The sequence below is a fragment of the Ornithorhynchus anatinus genome, chromosome 2 (assembly GCF_004115215.2).
Source record: "Ornithorhynchus anatinus isolate Pmale09 chromosome 2, mOrnAna1.pri.v4, whole genome shotgun sequence".
Classification (NCBI taxonomy): Eukaryota; Metazoa; Chordata; class Mammalia; order Monotremata; family Ornithorhynchidae; genus Ornithorhynchus; species Ornithorhynchus anatinus.
Genome location: NC_041729.1, coordinates 20,364,104 through 20,388,422, shown reverse-complemented (window position 1 = coordinate 20,388,422; position 24,319 = coordinate 20,364,104). Strand labels below are relative to the sequence as shown.

Here is a 24,319-nt window from a genome sequence, read left to right as displayed (position 1 = left end):
ACTTGCTTTTAATACCTTGTCCTGGCTTTCTCCTGAACCTAAGTAGTTCTTCTGGCTGATGGGTCCTTAAAATGTCATTATTTGGTAAGACAAGGCCTCAGGTGGCTATTGCACATCAGTCACTCGAGAGTCAGGGCAGAGACCGTCTAACGAACAGATTTCCAGGAGTCCAGCTTCCTACCTCTCTTTCCTGTAAAACGGCAGCAACTTCTCCCCCCCTTACCTGCTTCAATAATGGTGCTCCGGCTCTAGAATTTAGTCGAGTTTAACTTAAATTGCGGTCTAGCTGCCCCCAGCTCACTCCCCGTCTACTGACTCTTTCCACCCCTACAGAAAGTAGGACCATTTCTGAATGCATCTATCACCAACGCTAAACGGTGAATGTTGTTTCCTAGATGGGATAGACGTGATGGGAGGGGAGACAACTGACTCTCCCTGCAACTCGTGGACAAGCTGTGACTTTGCCAGCCCTTTAAGCTGGCTCCCTGAGCCCCAGGAGGCAAGACTTGCTAGGGTCAGTATTCTCAGGCAACCCCATCCTAGCGCCCACCCCCGTGACCCCGATAACGGTCAAAGCTGGAGTTAGAATTCGTTCTCACGTCCGGGCGGCTGTGGCTCGATCGGCGGCCTCGTTCGGCCCCAAGACTTGCCCATTTTCTTCTGTTCCTTTCCTCCCAGCTCTCGTGCCCGGCTAAGGGCTTGGCCCCTGGCTCTTCGGGCACTGAAACAGACCACACAGTTCAGCTCTTCTAGGAGTACAAACTTTATTTCTCTTATTACAAGGAACTTAAAAAAGAGGCTCGGAAACTGGGCTTTCGAAGCCAAACTATGGAACTGGGAGTCTCTGTCGTTCAGCCCCCGACCACCCGATCCTGACCCTGCTTCAAACCGAAAACATTAAACAAGTAGAACCTGGATTAAGTGGAGCACTTCCGCTCTCAAATACATCTGGGTTTAGTGTGTACTGGGGGCTGCCGGCATGACTGTGGCCTAGGCTCCCCCGCCCTTGGTACGGGAGCCTCTTTCTTCCCTGCCGCATGGAGCCAGGTGGAGGAGTTACCCACCCGCGTGCCAGAAATACCGGACTGGGGAGGGGGAGAGCCGAGGTCGGAGCCCGGCGCCTCAAAACCCAACACCCCCGGGGAAGAGACCCCTCGGCTGAGCCGCTGTGGCCGGCTTCCCGAGGAGGGGCCGCGCCCCTTAAGGTGAGCCTCCCTCCTGCCGAGGCCCCTCCCGGCCATTCCATATGCTAGGTGGATTTCGGAGGGGGTCGGGGGTCGGGACGGGAGTGGGATAGCTGGCTTCGGAGAGGTGGTCAGAGCGGGCCTGTCGGCCAATAGCGGAATGAGTTCACATAGAGCACAGCTGATCAGAGCCCTTCCCCACTACCTCCTCTTCCCCCCCCCCCCCCGCCCCCACCCACCCTCCCCGCCCCAAGAAAACAGCACCAGAGAAAAGCCGCTGCAACGGTGTAAGAGCTGGAGCCAACGGGGCTCCCGGACAGGAAGGAGGCCCCTAGCCCAGGAGCCGGACATCTCTACAACACATCAATCCACAAGCTGAAGCGTTCATGTTTCTGCACAGCCCCTACTGAGTCTAAAGTTGCACCCCCCCGCCCAACCCCCAACCCGCACCCCCCACATCACGATTTAAAAAGTTAAAAAACGCCGCCCCTGCCTAGAAAATTTAAAATCCAGAAAGGGTCGCTGCTCCAGTGGGTGAAGAGCCAGGATCCGCACCAGGGCAAGTGCTGTTGTGCATAGTGAGAGAGAAAAACCGGCCCGAGGGGCCCGGCTTCATAGCGTTATTCCTCCTCTCGCTCCGAATCACGGGTCCCTGGCTTCTGGGGCTTTGCCTGTCGGAATAGAACACGCTGGGTGGACCCCGGCCGCCGCCTCTCCAGCCACGCAGGGGGACGACGGTAACAGCCAGTGGTCTCGCCTCGGCCGTCCCCCTCTTCTCCCCGCCACCCCCAACTCCGAGCCCCGTTTAACCAAGGGGGTCCGGGAGCGGGGCCCTGTGGCATCCCTTCCCCCTGACCCAAGAGGGAGGGAATTTATCCTCCATTTAAATATGAGCGGAACCGATGGCCATCTTGGATTCCCCACTGCCTACGCTGGTCCCCGAAGCAAGAGAAACGTCGATGAGTGTGCGCGCTCTACTCTCTGACAACCCGCTAACCCAAGCTGGGCAGCCCTTTACAACTCAACAGCCCCTGAGGGAAGCACGAAGGAATGGCCGTCCAGCTCCTAGAGAGGCAGGCAGGCAGGCAGAGAGCAGCTCCCAGGGTAGAGGCCCCCAAGTCGGCCAACAATACCTTTGTGGTTCTGCTTCGGAAGCTGGCGGTCGCAGGGGTGAGGCGCGGAGTCCTTCCTCCGTCGTTCTTCACGCTGCCGTGACCGGATACGGGACTGAACTCCAGATGCCTGAAAGGGGCCAAGACTGAAAGGCCGCAACCTCTGGCTCCGAGGACTGGGACACGAGGGATACCTAAGAGGGCCGGACGCCGCCCTGAGCGTGCGAGCGACGGGGCTACGGAGAGGCTAGAAATCCTCCCAAACGTGTACGGAAAATCTACCTCTAAAATAAACATTAGCGTTCTTCTCCTCGTCTATGTCACGATGGGAGGAATTCAATGACGTAAATCAGCCGGGGCCAGGTCGATTCCGTCAATTAAACCTTGGAATAACTTAGTTCACACACTTAGCTGGTTCGGAAACACAGAGAGAGCTCGCATCCCACTTACTACGTGCCCTCTGTCGAATAGACGAGGGGCATTTTCCAAGTCTGAGTTAAGTAAATATCGTTGCAGCTCTCTCGGGCTAAGAGAGCTCTCTCCCAGCCCCCGGACCCGCCCCGCCACTCACCTTGGTCCATGTCTCACTGGAGGTGGCCGTGGGAAGCCGGACGTGAGGTTTTCAGGGTAGAAGCCGCGAGGGGTGCGAACCCCTGAGTTGAGACCCAAGCCTGGACTGAGGGCGCTCCGACTCCGGCCCCTCAAGTCCTGGGCCTCCAGGTTGTTGGGCTTCAGGGTTTGGGGTGGCGTCGAGGGCCCGCTGGCCCCGGTAGCCGGAGGCTTTGGCAGGTAGTTTCGTGTGACCGCGAGGTTGCTCACAGGTCTGCTGGGTGGCAAGGGATACAAGGACCTGTTAGCCACTTCCGGCTTGATGTCATCTAAGTAGCATGCCGGAAGGTCCCCTGCAAAGAGAGACAGGTGGGCGGGCAGGCAGGCAGTCATTCAGTCAGTCAGAGAGGAGAGAGTCAGCACCTCAGTTAGAATCTGAGTCACAGCCAGAGAACAAGGAAACCCACGAAGCTCAGCCGGAAGGAAAGATCATCTGTCAGAGAGGAATGAGTCTCCTCTACAAACTTGAGGGCCCTCAAGGCTCATTAACTGACAAATTGTAAGCACTTTGGAACCAGAACGTCTGTAGTGAAAATGCTATTTACTGTAGTTTTCTGTATTCCAGACTGAGGTTCAAACGTTTCTGAGATAAGAACTTCTGGAAAAGTAGCCCAGACTTTGTCTGGCAAACGCAGAGGGCAATACGCAGGGACAGTGAACCCAACCTTCAGCCTCCTAAGGGCGGGGGGATTCAGAGTTGGGATCGGCAGCCCCCGCTCCCGGGGGCAGGAAGGCCCGAGACTGGGCGGCCCCAAATCAGACTCCACGCGGAGGCCAGAGCCCACAGAGATGAGCGTGTCCCTAGCTGTCAATACCCTGGTGTCTGAGCCGCCGCCGGGTCAGCTCTGGAGACATGTCCTTCTGCAAGTTGTCCTGCTTGGGAAGCCAAGGGTCAGCGGGCGGCCGCCTCTCAGCTGGGGTACCAGTGGCCGGGCGGAGGTCACATTGGTCCTTCCAAGAGAAATGACAGTTAGTTCCCAGACAGCAGGCTCTCTCCCACGGTCAGGGGAAGACAGACGACAACATGCGGTGCTCGGAAATCTCCCTTCGGGGTTCAGGACAGTGGAATGCAATCGCAACCGCCTGACCACCTCCGAGGAAGGACGGCGAGAAGACAGAAAGACCTGGAATGGGCCACTGCCTCCTGTTGGAAAGCCTGCACCGACAACCGTAGGTACTGACCCATAAATCTAGCATCTGAGGACAGGAGAGCCCGCCAGACTTTGGAGCGTGCGGTGGGTGGGGCGGGCAGTTAAATGCATTCACTCCCTGGCAGGGTTTAAATCACTTTCTGCCAGTAGGAGAGGGCAATCTCAAACCTGGGCCACCTCATCTCGCTGCAGGAGAATGAAACTCCTCCCGGACTACGGGAAAAAGCCCAGAACTGGAGACCTGGGTTTGAGTCCCAGCTCCATCGCTGGTCTACAACTGGTCTCAACCTCTCTGGGCCACACTTCTCCATCTGTAAAATGGAGGTAAGACAGACTGTGAGCCTCAGGCGGGAGGGGGACTGTGTGCAATCTCCTAACTTCCTATTCATCCCAAAGACTGGGACGTGAGAACGAGCCTTTTGTAAGTACAAGTGGTCATCGGGCTTGAAGGGCGGGTTCCCCCCCGCCGCCGGGAGATTCACTCCCAGGACAGACTGGGTGTGGGAAGGCAGACTTTGTGTCACACTGGCTGGGGAAAGCAAGTCTCAACTCCCACTGCACACCCTCTAACCAAAACCAAACGCCTTCTCCTCCCTTGGCTAGCTCAAAGTCTTCAGTTTAACCCCTCAAAGAGACATCAGAGCTTACACCTCATGGACTTAACTGTCAACACAGACCCCTATAGACCAGAAAAGACTAGCAGGGACCAGCCGCCCGGTCAGTTCAGGACGACCCCTGCGACGACTCCTCTAGACCGTAAACTCATTGTGGGCAGGGAATCTATTTGTTGTTCTCTCTCTGCCCACAGTAAGCGCTCAATAGATACGACTGAACGGATAAACGAACGACAGAGGTGATGGCGCTAGAGAAACAGCAGCTGGGGGGAACTCAAGACCACAAAAGCCATCAGAAAGCAGGAGCACGACATTTCCAGGACCCGGTGGGGACAAGTGGGGTGGAGGGGGGTAAGGGGGTTGAGTGGGGAGGAGGTCCGATACCTGGTGATGGAAGAGTATCTCCTCTTCCAACTGAACACCGCAGAATTCACAGGGGATGATGATGCTCCCTTCTGCTGAGGGCCCAGCGGGCAGCTCCAACAGCGAACGATACCTGCTACCTGGGGCCCGGGTGGCCGGCAACTCCAAGAAACTCCGGAAGTGGCCCGCGTGGTCTCGCTGGGGACTGGGGGAGGAGCTCCTTTTACGGAATGAAGCCAGGACACTTGCCGGGTTACAGCCAGTCTGTAATTCAGGGGTTCTGTAGTCAGTCCCATGAGTAGAAACTTGAACTCGAAGCCAGTGATATCAAACACCCATCGGCTAGCCCGGCCAAGGAATTTCCCTCCTCATATGTACATTAGAGAAAATGTCTTGAGACCTTTAACCCTCCCTATTGAAGAGAACTCAGCCTCCCTCTTCCCACCACTCCAGCCCACCTTCCCCTGACCTTGTTACACTTCACACATTGGTGGTGGCCCAAGTACCGCGGAGCTTCTGGTCGCGCGATAGCCCTCCAAGAATTGCAGGGGAGACTGGGCGCTGGTGATATTCACTCGGCTTCTCCCCTGCACCCCCTTCGGAGAGACACCCAACGTACCTGGTGGAGGATCAAGTCTTCCTCAGGATAGAGCTCCTCACAAAACTCACAGGGCAGCATGGTCTTGTAATCTGCATTAAGAGTAACAGAACACACCCAATCAGGAGAAAGTGACTTTCCCCCGGAAGTGCTGCATGCTGGATTGGGGGAGCGGTGGTGGACTCAAAGCGGTTGTCCAGTAAACACTCAGAAAAGCGTTCACCTCCTTTTTCAAAAATTCTAAACGCTACAATGGCTCCATTTCGAACACACACACGCACACAATACCACCACACCAGTAGCAGCCACGATACTCACTGAACACAAACCACTGGCAGAGCACTGGATTAAGTTCTTGGAAACATTTATTGAGTTAAAAGCATGGTCCTCTGCCTTGGAGAAGCTTAGAGTCTAATGGGCAGATAGAAGTCCATGAATCTTCATATACCCAGAAGTAAAGAGTTCACAGCACAGACATCGTAGATTATCAATAACAGACACATAAATACTAAGGCAAGCTGTACCTGCTTGTGTCCTGCGTCCAGCCTAGCTGCAGCTGGGGTGTGGGAACAGAGCCCCGGCCCCACAATGTACTTGCCAGGTGGCCGAAGTCCACGTTGGCACGCAACTACCTCTGGAGGCAAGAGCCCGGCACCCAAGTGAGGTTCAAACTGAGAAAGAACTCCAAAGGCCTTCAAGGGCCTCAACTAAGAGGAACGAGACCCTCGCTGCCCTGGGGCCTTCCGAGCAGGAACGGAGACCCTGGGGAGTCTGGTGGTAAGGGAGTCCTGGGCTTGGCCTAGCTGATGCTCATGGCTCTAGGCGGTACAGTCTCGGGGTCTGGGGCCTTGGGACACTATCTATCGAGAAGCAGCGTGGCTTAGTGAAAAGATCCCGGGCTTGGGAGTCAGAGGTCAGGGGTTCTAATCCCAGTTCCGCTGCTTGTCAGCTGTGTGACCTTGGGCAAGTCACTTCACTTCTCTGGGCCTCAGTTACCTCATCTATAAAATGGGGATGAAGAGTGTGAGCCCTACGTGGGACAACCTGATTACCTTGTACCTACCCCAGCACTTAGAACAGTGCTTGGCACATAGTAAGCACTTAACAAATACCAACATTATTATTATTATTATTATTATTACTATGCCAACAAAAGTGTGACTACAAGGTCACTATGAGAAGAAATCCAATGCAAAGAAGACTTCAAGGGAAAGAGAGGTTGCTTGGGTTCTTCCAACTGAATTGTTACTGGAACAAAAACAACTTGGGGACTTTAAAATTACTCTTTCAAGTGTTTGCAAAAACAACATGAAACCGTAGATCACTCCTTCCCAGCTCCCTCATAATAATAATAATGATGGTGTTCGTTAACCGCTTACTCTGTGCCAAGCAATGTATAAACGCTGGCGTAGATACGAGGTAATCAGGTTGTCCCAGGTGGGGCTCACAGTCTTAATCCCCATTTTACAGATGAGGTAAATGAGACAGAGAGAAGTTAAGTGGCTTGCCCAAAGTCACACAGCTGACAAGTGGCAGAGCCGGGATTACAACTCATGAACTCTGACTCCCAAGCCCGGGCTCTTTCCACTATGTCATGCTGCTTCCCCGTGCTTCCTCATCAAAAGATGATGCTTCCTCATCAGAGCTTCCCAATCAATCAATAGTATTTGAGTGCCTGTGCTTACTGAATTCTGTGGGGAAATACAAAGGAGTTAGTAGGTATGCACGATCCCTGCCCTCAAGAAATTTACAATCTAGCAGGGGAGATTTCAGAAAGGTCTGATGACCAGTGGTCTGCCAGATATGAAGGGGCAGGAAGTCCAGACAAGGGGGGGGAGTGTGGGCAAGAGGACATCAGGGGCAGGAGAGAGAACAAGCCACAGTGATAGGTCAGCTTGGGAGGAATGAAATCTGTGGAGCTGGGGTGTAGTGGGAGAAGAGAGTGGACAAGTACGAGAGAGAGCTGACTGAGTGCCTTTGGAAAAGGCAAGTGAACCATGTCCACAATGATCTACTGAAGAATAGCTGGTTAACCCAAAACCTAGTGCCTCCAAGGTTATGACGGTTAGATGATCAGAGATATCACCTTACTAGCATAGCGATTCCCCGCTCAGTGTGTAGCAAAGCTACCTAAAGAAGATTTGCTCAGCCCACGTATCTAGCCACTGTTTTTTCCTTTCCATTCACCCTGCAGCTGAGGCCACGAAAGGGGTGAGGCCTGTTAAGCACTGATCTATCCCCCAGTTTCTCCATCCTGCCCCACAGGATCAGAGGGAACAAATCAACTCCAATTAGGTCACCGACAAATCCCCGCAACTCAGTTCATTTCACCTTCTTGTTAGGAATTAAGACTCTTCTTTACTCTTTCCAAGGATGTTTTCAGAAGAGTTAAAGAAGGGGGGGAAAGAGGGCAAATTGTATTCAAGCCCATTTATAATGACATTCATTAAGTGCTTACTACATGTTCAGCACTGAAGTAGATGCACGGCTCTCATACTGGACAGTCCCTCTGTCCCACATAGGCAGTAAGGGAGAAGTAATGTGGCCTAGTGAAAAAAGCATGGAAGTCAGAGTAAGGGAACCTGGGTTCTAATCCAGCTCCACCAATTGTCTGCTATGTGATCTTGGGCAAGTCACTTAACTTCTCTGTGCCTCAGTTCCCTTGCAAAATGGGGATCGAATACTTTCTATCTCTCTCACGCTCTCAGACCGTGAGAGACGGAGACTGTCCCAGATCTAATTATCCTGAATCTACCCCAGTGCTTAGTTCAGCACTTGGTACGTAGTAAATGCTTAACAAATAACACCACAAGGAGTTCACAATTTATATCATACCCATTTTGTAGATGACAAAATTGAGGTCCAAAGAGATTAACAGCAGACAAATAGCAGACCTGGGACTTGACAATTAAGACCACACAAAAGGAGGGTTTGGATTTCAGTCTCACAATTTGGATCGCATTTTTTTTAAAATATGCTTATTGGCATTAAATTTTTGCTGACATGCAGCAAATAAAAAGGGAAGAATAGAATTGAGAAGAATGGATGCTACTTGGTAAAAACTCCCTGGCTCCTGATGAACTCATTGGTCAGCAGCACTTGTCATTGCCTTATTGTTTGGACAAAGCTAAGTCCGAGCAAAAGAATTACTCTACTTTCTTTCCCAGTCACCTGTCTGGTTCTCAAACAGAGGAAGTCTGCCCGGGTGACCCTGGAACTCTGACGATTGGGGACGGGGAAAGAATCAGAATTGATGATATTCTGCCTGATTCACTCTAAAATATCTCTCCAGCTCATAAGCAACTTAAAGTGAAAACTTACCCTTCATCTCATTTGGACTGTCCACGGATAAAACCGAGTCAAAAGGGTAAACCTTATCTTGGGCCCGGCTGAAGCCCCGGGAAGGGGAGGAATCTTTGCGATACAGGGCAGTCCAGAAATTCTCGATCTCAGGATTGAGACTGCTGCTGTGGAGGCTGCTCTCGTTCTGGAGGCTCAGGGCCAGCATGTAGTCCAAGTGTGAATTCTCATCACCATAAATCGGGGATGGCAGGTTGGTTTTATTTCTTTCCAGTCTCCCTTGCTCATCCGCTAAAAAGAAAGAGTACGATTGATCATCAGAGGACATCTACGAGACAGTCTTAGAAGAAAAAAATTCTATCAATCGACCTTTACAGAGAAGCTGCAAACAGAGCGCTGTCTTACGTGCTCAGGACAGTACCACAGAGGTAGAAGATACTATCCCTACCTACAAGATACGTACGATCTAATGCAGGAGACAGACATAAAATAATTTACATGATATGGTGCTCAAATGAAGAAAATCATGTGAAAGTGCAATGAGAGGTTATGAGCGAAAATGCTGAAGTGATAACTGAGACTTTATAACCTGGGGAGAAGAAAAATTAATCAGAGAAAACCTCATGGAGGAGGTGGGATTTCAGAAAAGCTCAGAAGATGGGTTGAGCTGTGTTGTGGAGCACGTGAAAGGGGAGTAAGCTGGTGGTCAGAAACAGGAGAGTCAAGAACAAGGCACAGTGGGAAAGTAGCCGTGAGATAAACAGAGAGTGCAAGTTGGGGCACAGTAGAGAGAGGTTCAGTAACAGGAAGAAAGCTAATGGAGTGTCTAAAAGCCAATGGTCAGGAGCTTCTATTTGACACAAAAATAAATGAGTAACCACTGGAAGCTTTCGAACATGGGAGAGACGTGTACAGAATGAGGTTTTTGAAAGACGATGGGAAGCAGTGTAGCCTAGTGGATAGAGCAAAGGGCTGGGAGTCAGAGGACCTGGGTTCTAATCCCAGCTCTGCCTCTTGTCTGCTGTAAAACCCTGGGCAAGTCACTCAGCGCTCTGTGCTTCAGTTACCTCATCTGCAAAATGGGGATTAAGACTGTTAGCCCCATATGGGAACTGGACTTTGTCCACCCTGATTAGGTAGGCCCTAGGGCTTAATACAGTGATTGGCACATAGTAAGCACTTAATACCAAAATAACAATACCAAAAAACAAAAAGACAACCTAAGCAGCAGAGTGAAGTGCAGATTAGAGAGGGAAAAGACAGAGAGATCAGTGAGGAGGCTGGTAATAATAATATATTGATTTTTATCATATTAATCAATTTAATATTATTACTGTTGGTAATTATATTATTATGCCATAATGATAACTGTCACCGATATTATTATTATGGTATTTGTTAAGTACTTAACTGCTTAGCTATGTGCCAAGCACTGTATTAAGTGCTAGGGTGGATAAAAGCAAATTGGGTTGGACACAGTCCCTGTACCACATGAGGCTCACAGTCTCGATCCCCACTTTACAGATGATGTAATTGAGGCCCAGAGGAGTTAAGTGACTTGCCTGAGGTCACACAGCAGACAAGTGGCAGAGCGGTGATTAGAACCCATGACCTTCTGACTGATACAGATGCAGAGTGATGCAGGAGTCACACCAACCATTAGGATGGAGAGGAAGGGGCAGATCCAGGAAAGGTCACAGAGGACAAAACTGACAAGATTTAATACAGTACATAACTGACAAGATTTAATACACTACATAACTGACTGTACAGGAGAGCCGCACGAGAACAAAGAACCAAGGATATGCCAAGGCTCAGGGCTTTGGAAACAGAACAGAGGGTGTTCTCGTCTATTGTCATGGGAGAGTTAGGTAGAAGAGAAGATCTGGAAGGGAAGCTACAGTCAAGTTTCGACAAATTGAACTTGAGGTGCTGGCAGGTGATCCACATGGAACCATCGTGCAGGCAAGAGGAAATGTGAAATTGCTCATGGACAGAAGGATCAAGGGATCAAGAGAAATAGATTTGGGAATCATCCGCAGAGAGGTGGTAGCTGGAGCTGAGGGACCAGATGGAATGAAAATAGAGAGAGGAGACAGGAGGCCCAGATCAGAGCCTGGAGGGACAGCCAAAATTAAGGTAGTGAGGGTGTGGAAGAGCAGCTAGACAGAGGCAGGGAGAAAACTAGAAGAGAATTAGTTGGTGAAACCAGGATACAGCATTTCCAGAAGAACAGAGCAGAGCACAGTGCCAAAGGTGGTTGAACAGGATGGCATTCCACAGTCTGTTCCCCAACTTGCCCACCAAGGACATTTTTGGCTAGGAAACAAGTATATTCCCCTTCCAGCATACCTTCAATGTTGTTGAATTTTACCAAATTTTATGGCTAGCAGAAACAAGGCAGTGAAGTCACATTTTTCTAACTCCATTATACCAACCCTATTCACTGGCTTAAGATTAAAAAGAAATTGAGGGTGGGAAAATAAAACATCTTAATAAATGGAAAATTCAAAGCTTAGCCCTGGAACCAATACTCCCTGCTATCAGACATCTCAGTGATTCAGGAGAGCCAGGGGAAAAATCTAGTGGGCCAAGATAGGATTTTTAATTCTTTTGGTCAAAACAGATTGGTTCACCTGTAAGAAGGTCCTAAAAGCTGGTCCTAAGAACAGCGGCGGGGCTCAGTGGAAAGAGCACGGGCTTTGGAGTCAGAGATCATGGGTTCAAATCCCGGCTCTGCCACTTGTCAGCTGTGTGACTTTGGGCAAGTCACTTCACTTCTCTGTGCCTCAATTCCCTCATCTGTAAAATGGGGATTAAGACGGTGAGCCCCACGTGGGACAACCTGATTCCCTTGTGTCTACCCCAGCACTTAGTGCTCTGCACATAGTAAGCGCTTAACAAATATCAACATTATTATTATTATTATTAAAAGCTCTGTTTAAAAATGGCGATTTAAGGCTAGTTAGAGTCAGCTTGGATGGCAGAAAAGAACACTCTCACACCAGCACAGCTATAAAATCCTGGTTGGGAAGGTTCTATCTGCTTACTCTAAACCACGTCCACTCCGTCTCCTCAGATTGGGAATTTTAAAAAATCATCAATGACTACCTAAAATCTGGAGTTCAAACAGTCTATATGGAGAGGCTCGACCTGGAAAATTCTCTTGGAAAGAGAAACCATCACTGGCTTATTCAAGCTTTGCAACAGGGGTGAATCAACTTCCTAATGGCAAAATGCCCCAAAATGTAGCTACAGTCATAGTCAAGAGGGCTCACCTTCAGTTGTTGGTTTAACAAACTTAAATAGAAAAAGAAAGAGAATGTGAAAGCTGACATAGTCCTAGATCATAGAACATATCTCGTAAGCAGGTGAGGTAAGAATGCCAAGACAAAAGTCAAAAGGGGAAAAAAACACAAAAAAACCCTACAGACACATCCAAATTATTTTGTTGTATGGGTCGATTCCTGGAAAAAAAAAATCCATGGGTGCAAGAATCACCACCAGCTCAAGTCTATCTTTAAGATCAAATATTCACCTAAGTAATTCTAATTCAAGCAAACTATCACCTCCCCAGTGAGCCTGAAAAAATGTCCTGCACAACTGAGACCATGTGTCACTTCTGTGGTCAAGTCTAGGCAATAGATATTACATCAAAATGTTTTATTAGAGAAGCACCATGGCCTCATGGAAAGAGCATAAGCCTGCGAGTCAGAGGACCTGGGTTCTAATCCAGCTCTTCCTTTTGTCTGCTGTGTGACCTTGGGCAAGTCACTTAACTTCTCTGGGCCTCAGTTATCTCATCTGTAAAATGGACATTAAGACTTTGAGCCCTGTGTGGGATGGGGACCGTGTCCAACCCAATTTCCTTGTATCGACCCCAGGGTTTAGTACAGTGCCCAGCACACAATAAGCACTTCACAAATGCCACAGGAAAAAAGATTCAGGAAGCTCTGTATTTCAACAGACTTTGTCCACTCTCAGTTCTGCTTTAGAAGCAGCGTGGCTCAGTGGAAAGGGCACGGGCTTTGGAGTCAGAGTTCATGGGTTCGAATCCCGGCTCGGCCACTTGTCTGCTGTGTGACTTTGGGCAAGTCACTTAACTTCTCTGTGCCTCAGTTCCCTCATCTGTAAAATGGGGATTAAGACTGTGAGCCCCACGTGGGACAACCTGATTCCCCTGTGTCTACCCCAGCGCTTAGAACAGTGCTCGGCACATAGTAAGCGCTTAACAAATACCAACATTATTATTATTATTATCCCATCTGTTAAACATATTCGTGCAGGCTTACTGAAGACTTGGCAGTACATTTCCCTCCCCTCAAACCTGACTTACCGAGATTTTGGTCCACCGGTACTGCTGACACATTTCTTCTGTTTGCACTCCTGAAGAATTCATCTACTGAAAGATGGCTACAGAACCGATTCTCCAAGGGCCGAGGGAGCCTCCGGAGCGGTCTCGTGGGGTCTTCGGGTCCCAACAGGTTTTTGATGGTTTGGGACACAAACCAAGCCTCATCTGCTCCCTCGTTTTCATAGTTGGGGCGGGGTCTGGATCTGGCCTCTCTCTTCTCTTCCTCCTCCTTCCCACACACTTCCGGATGGGCCTTGAGATCTTTCACCATGACATTGCGGCCACACCCCCTGCACAGCTCTGTCCGGGCCCCACAGTAATCTTCATGATCCTTTACTTTGACAAAAGACAGCTCCAGCTCACAGTGCTGGCACACAACAAGACGCAGTGGGCACTCCAGGTCCTACAAACACAGGACAGCTAGGTTGTGAAGGGGCAGAGCCATTTTCCAGTACAACGGGCAAGAAAAAACATGTGCCTCCTTCTATGCCCACACTACTTTCCTCCCAAACTGGTCATTCCCGCCCATTTCCCAACCTCAGCTGCAATCACCAGCTTTTTCTAAAGACCCGAGGGAGTCCAGGTCCTCCTTTTTCTCCTCTCTCTCTCCCCCCTGCCACCCCCTTCCCTCAAAGCCTGCCCCCTCCGTGCTCCATTTCGGGATACCCAGCCCCAAGTGCACCCCCATGCCAAAAGTAAAAAGTTGACAATCTCTGCCTTACGTAGCAGGGGCTGTAAATTGAGCCAGGCAGACCAGGAAACGCAAATACTAAATGAAGTACTCATAATAAAATGAACACACGGCAGGCAAAACTGGAGGCACATTAGACTTGCCTGTTTAGATAAAAAATGTCGATAAACCAATTAAAGCTTTAAGAAAAGCTGCAATGACAACTTCTGCATCTCCTGACTCAGAGCTTAAGATTTCGGTGAGCTTTATGTCTTCCCACCATTATGTTTTGAAAGAAACAAATTTTCTTCCTCAATCAAACCCAAGATTTCTTTCTATTCAAAACCCAGTCTCTATTATTTCCATTTTTTAGCTTTAACACTTCTTAATTAGTGAAACGGTCATCTAAAAATACTACTGATTTACCTTATAAAGAGGGCCTGGGGAGGGAGGGTCCCCCCATTCAACTCAACTGAGCTGGTTGAGCTTTTCAAATAAGTTAAAAAAACTTCTCCATGCCCTGAAGACTTAAGACAGTCCTCAGGTAAAAGGGGGTTCAAAGCCCCAACCCATAGGGTTCAGTTCTATAGTCTGCATCTTCTAAGGGCAGGTCCCTCAGGAATTCTGAATTTCAGGAAGGCTGGGAGACATTTTTATACAACAGGCTGCCCACGTTTCATAGAAACTGCTGGATCATTTTAACTCCCTTCAGTTTTGTTTCTGTTTTAGCAAAACTAATGACCAGGCCTCACAACAAGGCCCATATTCAAGGGCTGGAGAGAAGAAGTCAGAACGATGTTACAAGATGTTAATCGGGGCTCATGCCAGGGAGGCCACCCAACATTTCCAACCACAAGCCTGGCTTAGTGCAAACCTAAAGTGTCAACACCCTGACAACTAGACAAACGACAGGCTCAGATCTCAAGGGAGAAGCTCAGAGTCAAGACCATCTGGCAGAGCAGCAGTGCTAACTGAACCAATAAAGAACAAATCATACGATACCAGAGGAGGCTCAGCATGAGTTTGAACCAATAAATAACAGATCTGATTCTTGCTTTACCCAAAGATCCATCATCTATAAGCATTCCCAGAAGTCCACATACTCTTACTCTGGTACAAGAGAGACCAACCTCATGATTCTTTAGCTGCCATTTTTCCAACTTCATGTTACATTTACAGGTCACCTAGGATGAAAATGAAGAATTGTTAAATGGATTTCATACATGAATGTCCCTTTGTGAGTCTGAGAGTGAAGGTGTGAGTTTATCCACCTGCGTGTGTTCCAACTCCATGTGGTTCTTCATTTCAGATTTGGGGATTGGTTCCTTGCAGATATGACAGATGCCGAGGTTTCTTCGACAGTGGATCTCATGAATGGTAAAGTTTGGCACCGGAATCTCTCTTTTGCTATAGAAAGGAACAAAAGGAAAAGTTACCCCTCGTTAGTGATACCAAACCTTCTTTCCATATTATGGAGTTGTGCTGCGGGGACCTGGAGACTCCACAGGCTCCTTCTGCCCAATCCCTTCCCTCCTACACCCTTCCCTCTAATAGTCTGTGATTTTTTTGAATTGTAAACTTACTTTTCTGTACAACATTAAATTCTTAGAGATCAAAACACTACAGAAGGCTATTAATCAGTTATGAAATCCCAACGGAAAAAAAAAATCTTGGGGGTTTAAAGGTGCCAGAAAAGCGGTTTCGAAGAGGCTTAGACCTCATTTCCTAAATGCCACGCATGCTTTTCCAAAATGCCTTCAGGTGGCAACACAATAACTGCCTTCAAAATGGTACCAGAGAAGCAGCGTGGCTCAGTGGAAAGAGCCCAGGCTTGGGAGTCTGAGGACCTGGGTTCGAATCCCGGCTCTGCCACTTGTCAGCTGTGTGACTGTGGGCAAATCACTTAACTTCTCTGTGCCTCAGTTCCCTCATCTGTAAAATAGGGATTAACTGTGAGCCTCACATGGGACAACCTGATTACCCTGTATCTACCCCAGCGCTCAGAACAGTGCTGTGCACATAGTAAGCGCTTAACAAATACCAACATTATTATTATTACCAGACTTACTGGAAAAGTCTACTAAACATCTGTATCGCGCTTCTTTCCCTCTCCTCTCCAATCCAAAATTCACTCTTCTGCCTGGATCATTTTTCAAAAAAACCATTCAATCCCTAGCTCCCCACTCGAAAACCTCCTCTATTGGTTGCCCATCCACCTCCGCATCAAATGGAAACTCCTTACCACTGGCTTTAAGGCTCAATCGGCTCTCTCCCTCCTATCTTATCTGGCTGATATCCTTCTATAACCCAATCCACACACAGCGCTCCCCTAACGCCAACCTCCTGGTTGTATCTCAATCGCATATAGCCCACCCCTGACGCCTTGCCTATGTCCCCCCTCGGGCCTGAGACTCCCTGCCCCTTCATATACCACCACTCTTTCCACCTTCAAAACCCTCTTAAAATCGTATCTGCTCCAAGGGGTCCTCCGTGACTAAGCCCCGATTTCCTCTTTCCACCCTCCCCTCTGCAACGACTCTGCAGTTGGATCTGTACCCCTTACACTCTTGGGTTCTCACCCCAATCCCATCCCACTTACGTACATATCTTTATACTCTATTTCCCCTATAGTTAATTTATTTTAATGCCCGTTTCCCCCATAGACTGTAACCTCTTTGTGGACAAGTACTCGGTAAGCACTCAATAAATACCACGGATTGATAAAGAATTTAGAGTATAATTAATTAGTGATTCAACCATTTCTCCAGAAAGGGGCATTTAAATAAAAATTCACTAGTGATGCATATGCCACATTCACACAGTAACGCCTCTCCTCTTCCCAACCCAAAACAGGCACCATCTCATTCCACAGTCAATCACACACTGATAATTTGCAGTTCAAGAAATCTGCACCTCTTTTGCCAAGCATAGGCTTGTCCTTCAGCAAAATGACACACCTGAAAACAAGAATTGCCAACCTACTAATTTACTTTGTCTTCAGTATTTTGTGTCCCTCCCCGCCCCCAACTACACCAGAGAAGCAGTGTGGCTCAGTGGAAAAGAGTACGGGCTTGAGAAGCAGAGGACGTGGGTTCTACTCCTGCCTCTGCCACTTGCCTGTTGGGTGACCTTGGGCAAGTCACTTAACTTCTCTGTGCCTCAGTTACCTCAACTGGAAAATGGGATTAAAAGTGTGAGCCCCACACGGGAAAACCGGATTACCCTGTATCTTCCCCAGCGCTTAGAACAGCACTTAGCATATAGTACGCACTTAACAAATACCATCATCATTATTATTATTATTATGAAAGGCTGGACCCAACGCAAAGCAGCCCCGACTGCAGAACACAGCTGTCCAATGCATGTCGCTTCCTCCCTACTCCACTCAAAGGTCCCAGTTTTAACTGGCTTCCAGTGTAGAGGATATGAAGCTTAGCTGGTGCCCCAGCAACCACCATGTGCCATTCGAGGAATTAGATGAGCTGAGGGAATCGTTAATGTTCTAGTTTGGTTTAATGCCAGGAATCCTGAATCCTGCCTTTAAGAATGTGTTTAACTTCACAGCAGCATCCTTTAGAGCTGAGACTTAACGATCCAAACAAATCTCATCACTTTACTCCTTCCCTGGCACTTTGGGTTTTCCCCCATTTGTCTGTTGAGAGAAACCTCAACAGACGTCTATGAGGGGGATTGGACCAATGAAAGTGGCCAAGAAAGGCAGATGAGAGAATCACGAAGTGACAGTTAAGTACATTTTTCTTTGAAAACTGCCTATGAAGAAACTATATTAGCATAAATTGGTTGTAAATTTAGAGACCAGGCAATGTCACACACCTGGCTGTGGCCTCGGAAAAAATCTTAGTAGAGACTAGTATTTTACAGTTTTTGGTGTACACTGATTCAGGTGTAAAAGGTGCAAAGTTCTTGAAAAACGTTAGTCTACAGTAAAATGACCTTCACGAGGAGAAGAAAAATACAGTTACAGCTGCCTTTTGAACGTATCTTTATTAGTCCATTTTGCCTGACAGACATCGCAGAAAATTCCGGAATACCAGGTGGCTGCCCAACACAGATCAACTCATTCTCCACATTCATTCTTCTCCATTGTTCCTCTCCACACACATAGACTAGAAATATGTTTCAGGACAGAGTGAACCATTTGCCGTCCAGTAAAAAAAATCTGAATTCCCAACTTAGAAGGGGCAGCTCTGTTTTGGTTATGTTGTTGGTTTGGAAAGAGCAACAGATGCATTTTCTCCAAGTATTTAACCTGGAATACCATTCTCAAGGCTGGGCCCTTTTCAGTATGTAAACTGGGATCAAGTGTCCATTTATGGGATGGGACACCGCAATGGGTCTTGGCCAGCAGTGACCTGGCCGACTTATTCAAGCCTTTTGTTTTCCAAAGGAAATGCTACATGTGGAACTCAGGACTTGGGAAATTCCACCATTCCAGGTGATGACCAAGAAAAAAAAAAAAAAGGAATTTTTTTTTTTATTCCTCTGATCTTCAATCATCGTTGTAGATCATGACCAATTTTTAAATCAACTGAAAACCCAGCATTAACCCAAGTGGACAATGCACATTTTTATTTTCAAGTCCTGAGGGGAAAGATGGAGGGGGAAGTTATGGTGGGATAAATTTAGATGGCGTTTAAATCTGAGAAGGATGTTGGTAGGAGTGAATCCAGTACATTGAAACAATACAGTTGTCTGAGTTAAAATGAAATATTTTTTGAAAGACAAAACACTCCTCCCCCTTCCATCTTCCCCACCTCAAACACTCTACTGAGAAGTCAGGTTTGATGAGCAATGCGAAACTGCTTTTTCTATCCCAACAAGTAGCACAGCTACAAGGCAAGCAAGTGATGCACTAAGATTTCCAGAACGCAGTGCAATACCTAAGGCACGAGCTGAGGATGGCTGGCAAGGAAAGAAGACTTTCCACTGCAAAAAAAATTGAAGGTCAATCCAAGGATGACAAATAAGTGACCAAATCCCTACCCTTACCACTGCACCCACCAAAATCAGGTTCCAAATTAATGTCTATTTGCGAAATTAAAAAGAAAAATACTTAAGCTTTCTAAAATAAGAACTTAGCCTATTTCATTTTTTTCCCCTGACAAATACCACGAGGCTAGGAAAATAGAGAGGCTAAATGTGTACATGTTCATTATCAAATCATAATAAACACAGTTCTCTATGATCGAGCCCCAAGCCTGACTGCAGCTTTCATTCTCAAGAATTTTTAAAAATACAGCATTTTTTACATAACATTTTTGTACCTAACAAAAAATGGAGGGAATGGTAGCAAGAGAGAAAAGGAGAGAGACAGATGGTAGGAGAAGGGTGAGAGAGGGAAGAGAGAGCATGAATTTAAAATAATTCCTGTGTTTGGAGAGGGCTATACACTCTGGCTTTTCAGCCCTCCATAATACTTTTGCTTTAAATAAATTGCTTTAACTCTGAATTACTTTGTTTTCATTGGTTCGACGGAATGATAGCAACACGGGCTTGTTCTGACTGCTATTTATACTCTGTGATGGTTTAAGAAATGTTTACTGGGGTAGTGATGGTTTTTGTGGGTTCTTTGTTGTTCTTTTTAAAGGCCTCTTCAAAATGAAACGAATCACTGAAAATATTTTAATACTGAACCTGATATGAGGTTTTCCCTACCCCCTCCAAAAAAAAAAATCACACTTCCTCATTAAGTGTTCCACAAATTCTAAAAGCATAATCAAGTAACCTCATGAAATGGAGGAAAATAATTTACGTAAGAAATTTCAAATATAAAATCTATCATTTCCACTTGAGGATGTTAACTGCTGACTTCATCAAAAAACATCCCTTACCTAGTGGGTTAAAAAAATTTGAAAATCAAGATTTCATGCAGACAGGATATTAAGCCTTGTACAGCGCCTTCTCAACAAAAAGAAAATGGTAAGTGTGCATCAAAAAAGGCAAAGTCCATCTTTTTCCAGAGACTTTCATCAATCCAAGTTCAAGACCTTCCAAATCTTTGCTCTGGCATGTCTCCCAGGACTTGGTAAAGTAGGCACATGGGAAATTCTTCTTTCAGTTTTATCCTGATTTTTACGTCTGTATATTTGGCATCACAGAAATACTGAAAAAATATCTTTCAGTAACCTCCTGACAATTAACCACATCCCAAATTAACAGGTGAATCTTGGAGTGGCATCTACTGTCATTCAAACGGATCAGTGACAGTAAGAGTTGCACTTTCACATTTTTTCTAATCCATGTCTTTTCACCACTGCTCACTGCCCTTCTTTCTTCCAGCTCCCCTGTAGACCCCTCCTCCATCCACTGCTGCCCTTTCTTCTGATCCCCGGGGCCTAATGCATAAGAAGGCTGCAGCCCCTCCCCCAGGACACAGAGACTCTCATCAACCCCAGAAAAGACTCAATCACGGGCAGGGTGAAGCCTTCCCAACTTCAAGAACACTGAGAAGATCATCAACATGGCTGTAACTGAGACTTCTGGAACTAAAGTACCTTGGGCAAGTCATTTAACCCCACTGGGCCTCAGTTTCCTCAACTCTAAAATGGGGATTCAATACCCATTTGAATCAGGGGCTGTGTGTCCAACCTGATTAACTTATGATCTGCCCCAGCACTCAGAACAATATTTGACACAGAGTAAGCTCTTAAATATAACATAGATAACAATAATAACAGCAGCAGCTACGGTTCCAATCTGACTATCCTGTAGATCTGCCCCAGTCCTCAGCACTGAAGTGATTAATGCATTCCATTTAAAAAGAAAAGAAAATGGGAAGATGTGACCAGAATATCTCTCTCCTTTTCTCCAGAGCATGGAGATTCTACCGATTTTGTTTTTGAGGCGCAAAGGTGAGAAGGGATATAGAGTTGCATTATGAAGAAGTCTGAGTACCCATGCCAGAAGCCAATCTAAAAGTAATAATTTTAGGATGAACAGTTTACTCTATTATCTTGCTTCTCCGATAATTCTGTTATTCACATATACCCATGATTTCACTTTAATTTATTAACAATGCAAATTTATACCACGTTTGAATTTGCTGTAGCATACAATTAATTCGGAAAAGTAAACTTCTCACCAGTTGTCGCACAGCTGGGTCTCTTGCTCTCCGACTTCAGCCATGGTTAGTTTCAGTTGAATTCTGCATGGAGGGAAAAATAGTTTGCACTTTCAGTTTCGTTTCTCCCAAGATGACAAGCAATGTTGAAAAACCTGGTCTTCAGGATAATAGCACTGAGCAGAAAATACACAGGCTTCTCCACCCCACTCTCACACATAAAAAGACCACTGCCTTTTTAGTGTTCAACATCCCATTTTGAAAAATGAAGATGTACAATTCGGCATATCTGGGGGCATTTCATATTTATGGCATTGTTCCATAAAGAAAATAAAAGCCCAACAGAAGAGTTCATTTTACTGAGCAAACATATGGCCCTGTGATGTTTGAACCAAAGGACTGTGTTCCAAATTCTCATTTCCCCTGATCAGAATCAAGGTCTCTTTAATAGTGTGCATTACCAGAGTTACCGTCTCTTCCCAAAACACCTGTCAGGGAAACATGATGCTAAAGCCATTACCTGGATGGGTCAGATATTAAATGCTAGCCAGATGATGTGATGGAAATTGGCAGCTATGATCAAATTACTCACTTGATTCTTCAACTCTTGGGGCATCCCATCTGTACAAAATTAACTGCTGGATTCCTAAAATCCACCTGGTTGGCTACCGCAGTGACAAAGAAGCTTGCTGTGGGCAAGAAACGTGTCTACCAATTCTGTTGGATTCGCCTAGGCGCTTAATACAGTGCTCTGCATACAGTAAGCGTGCAATAAATACCACTGACAGATTTTCACTCGCAAATAAAATGCATATCTATAACTAAAGGGTGCCATTTCTTCTTTCTAAGAGCTTGAGGTCTATTTTGAACCCACCCCTGACTGTCAGGGGGTGGTGGTGGGGAAGTCAGGTGATTTATGCCAGATGGAGATTCCGGAGTCCTGAAATGGTACTTCCACAGTGATGCTGTGTGTGCCAACTCCCTTTGTGGGCACCTCTTTTCCCCCCGACATCATTCCTCCTGGGAAACGAGGGCGGAATGATACCTGCAGGAGCCATATTGTGCAGATCGCTCCCCCAGGGCACAATCCTGGCCCTGGTCTTGAGCCCCGGGGGGGAAAAATGAGAGCTCCTGTGAAGTCACTAGAATCGAGGCCGATGCTATTCATCAATCAGTCGATTGATCGATCGTATTTATCAAGCACTTACTATGTGCAGAGCACTGGATTAAGCGCTTGGAATGGACAATTGGGCAACAGAGAGAGACCATCCCTGCCCAACGATGGGTTCGCGATCTAAACGGGGGAGACTGACAGCAAACCAGAACAAGTCGGCGTCAGTACCATCAAGATAAATAGAATCATAGATACACAGACATCATCAATAAAATAAAGAGGAATATATTTGAAGCCCTACTGAGAGCTCACCTCCTCCAGGAGGCCTTCCCAGATTGAGCCCCTCCCTTTCCCTCTGCTCCTCCTCCCCTCCCCATCCTCCTGATTCCCTCCCTCTGCTCTACCCCCTTCCTCTCCCCACAGCACTTGTGCATATTTGTACATATTATTTATTCCTCTGTTTTACTAATGATGGATTTATTTAATTATTATTGAATCATAGATATATACACATCATTAATAAAGAGGAATAAAATATACAGATATGCACAAATGCTGTGGGAAGGAGAAGGTAGGAGAGGGAGGAGGGGCAGAGGGAAAGGGAAGGGCTCTGTCTGGGAAGGCCTCCTGGAGGAGGTGAGCTCTCATCGGCTGTGTGACTGTGGACAAGTCACTTCACTTCTCTGCGCCTCAGCTCCCTCATCTGTAAAATGGGGGTGAAGACTCCAGCCCCAGGTGGGCCAACCTGATGACCCTGCATCTCCCCCAGCGCTTAGAACAGTCTCTGCACATAGCGTTTAACAAATACCAACATTATTACTATTAACTTCTCTGGGCCTCATCTGTAAAATGGGGATGAAGACCGGGAGCCTCAGAGGAACAACCTGAAGACCCTGTATCTCACCCCAGCGCTTAGAACAGTGCTCCGCACATAGTCTGCGCTTAACAAATACCAACATTATTATTATTAACTTCTCTGTGCCTCAGTGATCTCATCTGTAAAATGGGGATGAAGACTGGGAGCCTCACGAGGGACAACCTGATGACCCTGGATCTCCCTCAGCGCTTAGAACAGCGCTCTGCACACAGTCAGTGCCTAACAAAAACCAACATTATTATTAACTTCTCTTTGCCTCAGTTCCCTCATCTGCAAAATGGGGATGAAGACCGGGAGTCTCACGAGGGACAACCTGATGACCCCGGATCTCCCTCAGCGCTTAGAACAGTGCTCTGCACATAGTCAGCGTTTAACAAATACCAACATTATTACTATTAACTTCTCTGGGCCTCATCTGCAAAATGGGGATGAAGACCGGGAGCCTCACGAGGGACAACCTGATGACCCCGGATCTCCCTCAGCGCTTAGAACAGTGCTCGGCACACAGTCAGCGCTTAATACTACCCTTATTATTATTTATCGAGCGCTTTCTGGGCGCAGGGTGCTAAGCGCTCGGAACGTGGAATTCGGGCGCGGAATGACCAGTTTGAGCCCCAAGGCTCCCGGCCTGGAGCAGAGAGGGGCCCCGGGGGGGCTCCGGTCGCCATGGCAACGGGCCGGCGAGGGCTCCGGCAACGGAAACCCCCCCCCCCCGGGAGGGGTCTCGGGGCCGCTCCCCGCGCCCAACCCCCGCGGCCCGTCCCGACGGGTGGGAAGGGGGTCGCGATTCCCTCGCCCCCGGCCCGGAGGCCGGACTCCTCACCTCCAATATGTGTCGGCGGCGATTCTCCTCAGCGGCGGCGAGCGTCCGCCCCCCTCAGCCCCGTCTCCGACGACGGCCCTCGGCGCGCGGGCGGCGCTTCCGGCCGGCGCCCATTGGCTGCGCCGCCGCCCCCGCCCCGTCCCCATTGGTGGATGGCGCTGCCACTCCCCAAGCCCCTCGGGCCCGCCCCCGCGTTGCCATGGCTCCCGCAGCCTCCCGAGGAAGCCGCCTTTCCCCGCAGAGCTCCGCCTGCTGCCCCCAGGGCCTCCCCGCTGCCGTGCCGGCCACACTCTACGCTACCTAGACATCATCATCATCATCAGGTTGGTATTTGTTAAGCGCTGCCTATGTGCAGAGCACTGTTCTGAGCGCTGGGGGAGATACAGGGTCATCAGCTTGTCCCACGTGAGGCTCCCAGTCTTCATCCCCATTTTACAGATGAGGGAAGTGAGGCACAGAGAAGTTAAGG

At 48.0% G+C, this 24,319-nt stretch overlaps 1 protein-coding gene across 1 annotated transcript; it reads right to left on the bottom strand.

Moving 5' to 3' along the window:
• Positions 1 to 1,551: 1,551 nt before the first annotated feature.
• On the bottom strand, positions 1,552 to 23,936 carry TRAFD1 (TRAF-type zinc finger domain containing 1). The gene is made up of 12 exons (XM_029057865.2): positions 23,851 to 23,936; positions 21,058 to 21,120; positions 15,227 to 15,362; positions 15,086 to 15,139; positions 13,268 to 13,688; positions 8,953 to 9,222; positions 5,653 to 5,723; positions 5,055 to 5,297; positions 3,721 to 3,856; positions 2,868 to 3,198; positions 2,318 to 2,426; positions 1,552 to 1,855 (listed from the first exon to the last, which is right to left on the bottom strand). The coding sequence occupies exons 2-12, from the start codon at positions 21,099 to 21,101 to the stop codon at positions 1,805 to 1,807; spliced, it is 1,866 nt and encodes a 621-aa protein (XP_028913698.1). The 5' UTR covers positions 21,102 to 21,120; positions 23,851 to 23,936; the 3' UTR covers positions 1,552 to 1,804.
• Positions 23,937 to 24,319: the final 383 nt, after the last annotated feature.

Bases quoted from the DNA above. Each gene is read 5' to 3' on its own strand.
- TRAFD1 (XM_029057865.2), bottom strand. From the start codon at position 21,101: ATGGCTGAAGTCGGAGAGCAAGAGACCCAGCTGTGCGACAACTG. The intron at 15,140-15,226 runs GTGGATAAACTC...TTTTCATCCTAG, and splicing joins TGGAGTTGGAACACACGCAG to GTGACCTGTAAATGTAACAT. The intron at 3,857-5,054 runs GTATCGGACCTC...TTCTCTTGGAAG, and splicing joins AGATACTCTTCCATCACCAG to GACCAATGTGACCTCCGCCC.